The sequence below is a fragment of the Morone saxatilis genome, unplaced genomic scaffold (assembly GCF_004916995.1).
Source record: "Morone saxatilis isolate NCDOM2014 unplaced genomic scaffold, NCSU_SB_2.0 Contig18, whole genome shotgun sequence".
In the NCBI taxonomy this organism is placed as follows: Eukaryota; Metazoa; Chordata; class Actinopteri; family Moronidae; genus Morone; species Morone saxatilis.
In genome coordinates, this window is record NW_023339740.1 from 17,134,540 (window position 1) to 17,143,798 (window position 9,259).

Sequence of the window (9,259 nt, forward strand, 5' to 3'; positions counted from 1 at the left end):
TTGGTCGGCCGAGCTTGTCATCAGAGATTCCGGATGTCTGCTGTGGTAAGAGGAAAATTTGTTTTCTGCTGTTCTTGACAGCTTGTCTGCAACCAACCGGGCTGCTGATGAAAGTTAATGTAGCCAATTAGATATTCAACCCAACGCTTCGACGGTACAACATCGTAAGTATTACTCTTTGTCTTCACCTGTCTGATATTAGTTGACCACGGTTGCTTGCATGCTCACTGTTAAGCCAAGGCCATGAAATTGATCTGTGTGTGTGTGTATATGTGTGTGTGTGTCGCTTGCTAGCACGGCGGTGTTAGCCATGAAACTAACTTAACGTTACAGTGAACGTATGCTGAGTTGCATCGGAATTCACAGTCAAACATTAGTCAGAATGGAAAAGTGAGCTTTCTCGGCGGTGAGCGAGTAAGCACGCAAGCTAACAGCAGCTTTACAAGTAACTTAAGCTATTATTAATCAAACGTCAGCTCCCTAGCTCTGCCGGTCACATTACAGCCTGTCTGTAGTGTAACATTAGCCAGGCTGCTGGAAGTTGTAATCAGTCTTAAATTCCAGAGTCTGTTCCGTATCTTTGAGTTGTAATTCTCCTCTAACCAGTTATCCTCTGTTATCATGTGACCACTGGTCCAGTATGAGTGCTCCTATTCATTAGAGGTTGAGATGCACGCTGTTTTCAATGTTCAGCTGCAACCACTGACATGCACTAGTGTTGCTCTATAACTAGTTCATCCACATTGGTTGGTTATAGTGTGCTTTCGTTTCTGTCTCCAGTGACTGGGATGGTATCATGGAGAGAGACAATCATCAAGAAGGAGAGGCAGAGGGAGTGAAGATTTGTGATCCACCCGCTGAGAGCAATCCACCTGGTAAATGATTTAATCTCTCATTAAAGCCTTTCTAACTTAGCTCACCTGTCATCATTCATTTTCATAATTAAAATCTTGTTTTCGTCTTAGCTGACACCTTGGCGACTTCCCTCTCCCTCTTGGGGAATCACATGTTTCCTGATCCGGTGGAGAGAAATGACGGTACCACTGTTAACAAAGAGGAGCCTGCAGATTCACTCCTGTCAGACGTCTCAGCAGAGGAGCAGAGTCTGAACGCAGAGTCCCCTTCTAACCAGGTAACAAAGCTAGAGACTGAGGAGACAGAAAGCCCCGAGTGTCAGAACAATGTGGCCGCCCAGCCGTTTGACAGAGGAGCTGAGGATGCTGCCACTGACAGTGACCAGGGCGACTCTGGGGAGTTTGTCGTTACAATGCTGGCCAAGGCCAAGCTGGAGGAGCAAGGTTTAGGTATGAAGGGAAGGTCATCTCCCTTGTTGGAGGCAGGCACCGAGGAATATCCTGCGTTTATGTCTCACCGTGATGAGGACGTGACAGCGGACAGCTGGCGGCAGCACAGGAAGCATGTTTTTGTGCTAAGTGAAGCAGGCAAACCCATCTATTCCCGATACGGCAGTGAAGAGGCTCTTTCATCTACAATGGGAGTCATGATGGCTTTGGTGTCCTTTGTTCAAAGTGGAGATAATATCATCCGCTCCGTATATTCAGGTGAGACCATTGGTGTGTTGTTGTTTTTTTCCCCCTCTCAACTTTTGTAACATTATTGTAAATGTCATTTTCCATTTATATAAATGAGTGTAGAGATTTCACAGATGATTGTGGTTAGAATATGACCGACCGCAGCGGCTTGGCAATAATTAACTTCCCCTTTATATAAAGCCAATGTCTGAAATACAACAGCAAGTAGAAATTTGTGCATTTACAGTATTGTTTTACATTCGATTTGTGTTTATTTGATGCACAATATTTTATTTTGTAAATTCCTCTTAAATTTACACTCACTTCCAAGTCCACAACATGTCAAACATTGTTGAATGCAGAGCTGTCTATCATCATTAGTAGACATTCAGCGTTACTTCCAGTATTATTCTTAACGTTTGCTGATGTCTCTTCTTCCTTCCATCAGAGGAACACACCGTGGTGTTCCTGCAGAAAGGACCCCTGGTGCTGGTTTGCGTCTCTAGCAGTCGTCAGTCTGAGCGGCAGCTGCGCGGAGAGCTCCTCTATGTGTACTATCAGATCATCAGCATGCTCACCCAGGCCAGCATATCCCGCATCTTTGAACACAAAAAGAATTACGACCTGAGGAGACTCCTGACGGGCTCAGAGAAGATCCTGGACGGTCTTCTCAACCTGGTGGATTCTGATCCCAGTTTCCTGCTAGCAGCGGTACACTGCTTGCCCTTAGCTTCCTCTCTCAGGGACTCTCTCAGCCAGATCCTACAGAAAGCGATCACCCCAAATCTGGTTTTCTCCATCCTCATCGCCAGGAACCAGCTGCTCACCATCGTCCAAGAGAAGACGGTCATCGAGGACACCAGGCTGGAGCCTGCTGACGTCCACCTCCTGCTCAACCTCATCGGAGCCTCCTCTGCCTTTCAGGCTGGGGAGATCTGGACTCCCATCTGTCTCCCCCTCTTTAATCCTGACTGTTACTTTTATGCATACATTTCTTACCTGGACCCTCCAGAATGCACTGTTTGTCTGCTGCTGCTCTCGACAGACAAGGAGGCTTTCTACTCTGTAGCTGAGTGCAAGAGGAAGATAGAGGAGGCCATGGTGGCTCAGAACTCCCTGAGCCTCATTGCCAAAGTCCAGTCGTACAGCGTGAGCCAGGTGGGAGTCTCAGACCTCAGACACTTCATGTACAAGCCCTTTGATGTGCCAGACAACTACCGCCAGCTCACTCAGTTCACCAGGTGCGTATGTGTGTGTTTGTGTATCTTATACATAAACTACAGGAGGCATTTTGTTTAAATTCTGAAATAGAGCTTCCACTTACAGAGAGAAACAAATTAGCTGCCGGTCGAAACCTTGAAAGAGAAAGTGAAACTATAATAGAGTAATCACAGCACTAACATGATGTCACTGTTCAGGATACTGTGCAACTGTATCACAGTATCTTAGATTATGTGAAAACTTTGAATGCCGTTTCTGTGTGTAACCTTGGCTCTACGGTTTATTGCTGCTTGCAGCCCAGAGATGGAGGCACCTTACAGCAGTGAGGAGGAGAAAATGAGACTGCTGGACCTTTATCGTTATATGCACAGCCGCATCCACAGCACTTCACGACCCCTCAAGCTCATCTACCACGTCGCTGAGAGGGAAACTCTGCTAGCCTGGGTATGTACTGTATCTGTGTTTATGGATCTAAATACTGTCTTTGTGTGCATTTGTTTATTTTTGAAACAACATTTTTAAAAAATTCGCTCTCTTGCTTAGAGTTCGATGAGGAGATCGATATCGCTCTCAAATCTGTTCAGTATAACAGCTGAAGCCAGGAGTTAGCTTATCTTAGCTTAGCATAAAGACTAGAAAAACGACAAGTTGTGGTTTTATTCCGGGTTATCTGCAAGACTATTTATCTGCTGAACACAGTGAATATTTACACAGAACATAACTTGTTAATTGGTGAGCTTTAGAGGTGCTGGTCGATAGATTTCTTTATCTTTGACACAACCAGGCTAACTGTTTCCAGTCTTTATGCTAAGTCAAACCACAGTATTCTTATACTCATACAGACAGTGATGGATTGTTTCAGTGTCTTTTGAGGATCAAATTTGATGTCCTCGCCTAAAATGTCCACTTTCCTCTCCACTGTAGGTCACAAGTAAATTTGAGCTGTACACCTGCTTCAGTCCTCTGGTGACAAAGGCCTGTGCCATCACTGCTATCACTAAGCTTCTAAGGTGGATTAAAAAGGAGGAGGACCGTCTCTTCATCAGATACCCCCCAAAGTATTCAACCACCCCAAATCCCAGCAAGAGCTCTCGAGGTGGCAAATCTGACCAGCAAGACTCCACAGATAACGGCTTCTTATCTCTTCTATAGGACTCTCTTAGTGCTACTATAGTTGCTCTGCCTCATTCAACAATAGTTTGTACACTGGTTCCAAGATATTTTTGAACCCTCTTTTGACACTTGACAGACATTGACTACTGGAATCAAACACTATGTTTTACACTATTTAAAAAGAACGACCTCTTTCAGACTAGTATTATTTCTTTACCTTAACAAGAAAGCATGTCATTGCATCACTGCTTTCGATCTGAAAGAGTCAGGGCAAAACCGCATTAGTACGTTTTAAATTGAACTGTGGTAGAAAACAATTGCAATGATATTTAAATGTTTTTATATTGTTTTAATACTTGCGACATGAGAAATTTTTCCTCACGGACAGTGAATGTACCATGCAGATGACAGTTCATTCATATGCTATAACTATTCATCGCTTCTTTCTTGTGCAAGTTAAGACGAGGAGTTAAATTTAATTTTCTCAGATTAGTTCTCACGTAAAGATTTCTTTCATGACACAAAAAACACCCCAGTGTTACAAAACAGGAAGAGCGCAAGAAATGAAATGAATGTTGTTTTGGGCTCAACAATAACTGGAATAGCAACAACTGGAACTGACAGAACAGGGATGGGCCACGTGTCATACAGGGCCGTGAACTAACAAATTGCCCTGCATAAATATTGTTGCTCATCCCTGTGACAGAACTTTACTACGTGGTGTTGTTTCATATCCCACTGATGTTTCCAATCAAATTTAAATGATCAGGTTTCATTCATGTTACATTTTGTGCAGAAAACGAGTAGGAAATCCAGCCTGTTACACCTGATCACTTTACATGATCATCATTGTCATTGTTAGTGTTTTTATTGCTAAGAGTCAAAACTTGTTAGTTTGCACATTCTCTGTTAAGCTAAGAAGATGCCACTGAGCTCATGCAATGTTTTTCTGCAGATACTTGTAGTACGATTTATCAGTTGACACTTAATGTAGTGACTTCAGGCGACTTATCTTTTTGGATAATAGTTTTGTAAAGATGGTCTATAAACAGTAGCCTCATCCTTGTGTCCTTTGAGGAATTTCCTGTCAATTCAAGTCTTAAGAGTATGTCTATAGTATTATGAAATAAATCCCAGGTTGCACAAATCAACACTTGTCCTAATTAAGTGGAGATGTCATGATTAAGCTTCATGTATTATCTGCCAGGAAATGAAAAGTTAACATTAAGTCACGCTTGATTCTGCAGCTCTGTGATTTCCGTAATAATTTTCGTGGAAAAACGGTGTAATTTGGTACTAATTATAGAAAAAATAGTCAGTGAACTGAACATGCAGTTATGGGGAATTTGTCTACACGCCAGCATTCAACCGATCCCAACGATTTCCAGTAACTAATTAATATGAAGTGCATTTCAATGGAGCTGTTCTTTCATGGAATTATTATTAGTACCGTATTACATTGTTCTTTCCTAGAAACACCTGAGAACATTATTAGGAATTCAAGGGACCCATAAAATAGACATGACATGTCATGATGTCTTTGATCAGTGCATCTGTTGTGTACAACTTCAGGAAGCTCGATGTGACCTGAAGGCCAACCTGAGCATGAGTCAGCTTTCCTGAGTTAAACAAAGAACCCAGTGTGTGTTTGGGCAGTGTTTATCGCCACGTACCTCCCTTTAAACACTCAACAAAGCATTAATACCTGTGGTGAACTGCTGCATTTTTAGTGTTCAAGGTGTGACATGTAACAAATATATTGTGTGCAAGTATTTTTTTAGATTAATGATAAATATGTATTTATAATTAATGATATAGTACAATAATGAGTTGATAACCTTAACACAAAAACCTGATATATACAATACTGGCACTTGATATTTCCTGACATTACAAGTTAAATATGATCACATAAATACTGGAGCAACTGACCACCACACAATGGATTAATGAATAATGCAGGAATCTGATGCACTGTTTGCATTTTCCAAATGACAACAGTGGGCTGTATTTCTCGGCCACATTTGAAGTCATTAAAGTTCTGATGTATACTGACGTGTGGATGAAGCAAAGTGTTCATGTTCAGGTGCTGGACAAAAGCAACATACAAATATTTAACAATGCTGTGTTTCAATCTTCAAGGTCTTTGTCAGGTGAAGAAGACCTTGAAGAGGAAATTTTGCATCATTATATTTTTCTGAGCTTGCGTTATTCAGTTTGTAAGATTGCCTCTCATCATTCCAAGAAATGTGGAGGAGCAAATGCGACTTTAACTTCAAACCTTCGTCATTTTCTCTTCGTATATTTAGAGTCTGTCTTGAAATGAAACTTTAACCAGAAGGAAGAAAAACTCCCAATAATACAATGTACTATGTTGAGCAGGTGGTTAATGGAGGACATAACACATGCGGTTGTTTCAAACAGCATTTATTCTTGTGTGAGAAAATATTGTCTCAGGCAGATTATAGATCTTGCAGTACAATTCAAATGACAAGATCAAAAATCTCCTGTGCCACCCAAGAAAAAACAAACAAAAAAACCCTCTTGTAGACTAGTACGCTTACTGCTGCCTACAGAGCTCAGGTCTTGTGCCGCCTCACTTCTAGAGAATATGTTCTGACATGTTGGTGAATACCGTCACTATTACAAAGAGCTACTTAGCATCATACATAAATCTTTTCAATATTTTACTTTTTAAATAACACTCTCGACTGCCACAAATTATAAATTAAAATCTAAATTTGATTTTTGCATTCCTTAAATTACTTCATGTAAGCCAATATAAACATACATTTACATATTTACAAAACTATACACATGCACCTTTACTACACTGAGGTTGTATTCATATATGTATATACTGTACACACACACGCACACACACACACGCGCACACACACACAGATGTTTTTGCCACACATATGGCTCCCGGAGTCACCAAACCTAAGTTGTTGTTTTTTTTGTTTTCTTTTTTTAAAACAGACCGATTGTGCTTTTCAAGTAATTTCCGCCAGATTTGCAAACAATTGCAATTTCTTCAGTGAGTGATCGCAGTAGAAGTTGTCATAACCACAAAATAACCAGCTTCACTTCTATAGTGGCTTCACATCTTACGAACCAAGTAGCTGCACCGGGTACTCCAACGTTCTAGTATCATAATACAGTTTCACAATATGGAAAAATAAGTAAAGAGCTCTAAAGTCCCACCTTCAACACGTCATAATTGGACTAACAGTTCAAGAATGTTTGTGTTGGCAGCCCATTGACCTAAAATTATCAATGTTTCTATTCATTGTTCTTTGACACATATCTTGTATATCCTGAGCAATTCTCAGAATTGTTGAATAAACATTGAACCAGTGATGCTCCACTTCCAGCTTAGCCTTAGGATTAATGTCGATGCCAGCTCAAGCAGGTTTGATGTATTTCTTTTTGAATGATGCTCCATTTGATAACAATGGTAACTAAAAGGCTGGATCATACAGGATTAAATAGAGGGAGGATCTGAAGGTCAGGTTTGGGTTTTTTTTAAGTTCATATAATATGATTACAAACACTACTTAGAATTTGAAGTATTTTTTTAAGGCTAAATATCTGTTTAAGCCAAACATCCATAGAGTCCAGATATGATGTGAACACTGAGTGGGACTTTCACACTTCATAAAACACAGTGACATTTCAATGGCAAATACAATCTAAATATGTTTTGAATCAAGACAATCCCTTTGACGATTAAATATTTACACTTTTCTCGCTGTCTTGACTCACTTTGGCCTAAAATAAAAACTTTATATGAACACATAGCAACAGTTTTTTTTTTTTTTAAATGACATGAATAAATGAACAAATTCATCTGTGTAAAATGTCTTCAAGCACTTTTTTCTTTCCGTTTTAAAAATCAGAGCAACAGTTTTATGCAGAAAACCTTCAAATACCATCAAATGTTCATTTCACTTTCCCACCTTTTTAAGAGCATTTATAAAGCTTCTATACAAACCACCAGGCATCCTGTTTAAGATGATACTTGAAACAAAAAAAAAAAAAACCAACTATATAAAATTGGAGGGAGTGAAATTTAGATTTCCTCTCACGTGATTTAAATGCACCATGGCCCGGTCGTATGCAGTGTGTACAGACTTGCGAACGCTGGGTTTCTTGCCTTCCATTAAGCGCAGTTTGTCCACGGTGTCGTCCATCCCCAGCGGCAGTAGTTTGGTCCGAGGGAGCCATTGCCTGAAAACCAAGAGGGTTAAATTCAAAATGACCAAGACTGCTCTCCGATTGCTTTAAAATTCAGCATGAGGTTTAGCCTGCCTGTATGAATCTTACCAAGTTCTTTTGGTGTCAAAGAAGAGCACTAAGAAGAGCTTTTCGCCTTCTTCCGTTTCTCTCCATTCGCCCAGTTTGAGCACCTCCACAGGAGGCACTGGAATGGGGATGCCATTGTGAAGAAGCCCTTCCTGGGGCATGTCTGGGTCAACAATCTGCAACAATAAATTATGTCAGTTGCAGTTGACTGATTTATCATTTCCTTCTATGGGGTGCAATGAGGCCTTTTTCTTTATGTCAGTTCTGAAACTTTGCACTATGAGCCAAAGAAATGCTACAGTGTGTACACCATAGATCAAATATATCCTCACCATTGCTGGGTATGATGGATATCCTCTGCATTTGGCCCAAACTAGGTCCAGAGGTGAGAGCACGGTCTCACTATCTAAAGACAGAAGTGTAGACTTTCCTGTGAACAGGATATTCCAATATATCCAATTAATTTCTGTTCATGACATCTCTTGAGCCCAAATTGAGAATTTAATAGAATTGAATTGTTTATGACAATTGTTTTTTGTGTAGAATTTTACATTATGCCTCCAATGAACACAAAAACTGAGGCATTTCACAGTATTTTGATTGCCCTTCTCGTAATACACACCAGACCCAGTGATGTCTCCATTCTCACTGCTGGGAACTTTAGCCAATGCAGGTTTACCACGACTCCGTTTGGGTGGGGAGACACTACAGCTGCAAAGGACAGGAGAGGTGGGTGATTTTTAAGTTAATACACAATTAATGGTGAGACTAATATAAAATACTAGAATGCCAAAGACAACAGGACTCATACAACAATATGCTGACTGAATGTAATATGAAGATTCAACTATTTGTTCCTCTTTTTTTTCACTTCAGTGCCACACTTAACACCATATCAGCAGTTCCTGAGGTGGAAATGCGGCTACATGAGTCTCATGTTTTAGCCTAGCTCACGTTTTAATGCCTTTTTTTGTGGTTTGGCCGACTTGAGTGACAGTTACTATGGTCAGAGTTGTGCCGCCCTGCCTTAAGTTGCCTGGCGTTATGCCGTCCTCTGTTAACTATCACTCTTCTCTGCTTCCATC

General features: G+C 40.6%; 2 protein-coding genes across 5 annotated transcripts in view; one reads left to right on the top strand and one right to left on the bottom strand.

Moving 5' to 3' along the window:
- mon1bb (MON1 secretory trafficking family member Bb) lies at positions 1-5,017 on the top strand (the record flags this gene model as incomplete). The annotated part of the gene is given in 6 exon segments (XM_035661286.1): positions 1-164; positions 781-875; positions 966-1,562; positions 1,981-2,773; positions 3,050-3,197; positions 3,678-5,017. Coding segments are annotated over 5 exon segments (1,845 nt in total). The 3' UTR covers positions 3,906-5,017.
- Positions 5,018-6,276: 1,259 nt separating this feature from the next.
- Positions 6,277-9,259, bottom strand: part of brpf3a (bromodomain and PHD finger containing, 3a) — a 10,170-nt gene continuing 7,187 nt past the window's right edge. For 3 of the 4 annotated variants that reach the window (XM_035661283.1, XM_035661284.1, XM_035661282.1), the window contains exons 10-13: positions 8,797-8,885; positions 8,507-8,604; positions 8,196-8,350; positions 6,277-8,099 (exon numbers count right to left, since the gene is read on the bottom strand). In XM_035661283.1, coding sequence (XP_035517176.1) covers positions 7,916-8,099; positions 8,196-8,350; positions 8,507-8,604; positions 8,797-8,885 — 526 coding nt within the window. In that variant the 3' untranslated portion in view covers positions 6,277-7,915. The remainder of the gene's footprint in view (positions 8,100-8,195; positions 8,351-8,506; positions 8,605-8,796; positions 8,886-9,259) is intronic. The other variant, XM_035661285.1, reaches the window with a different exon arrangement.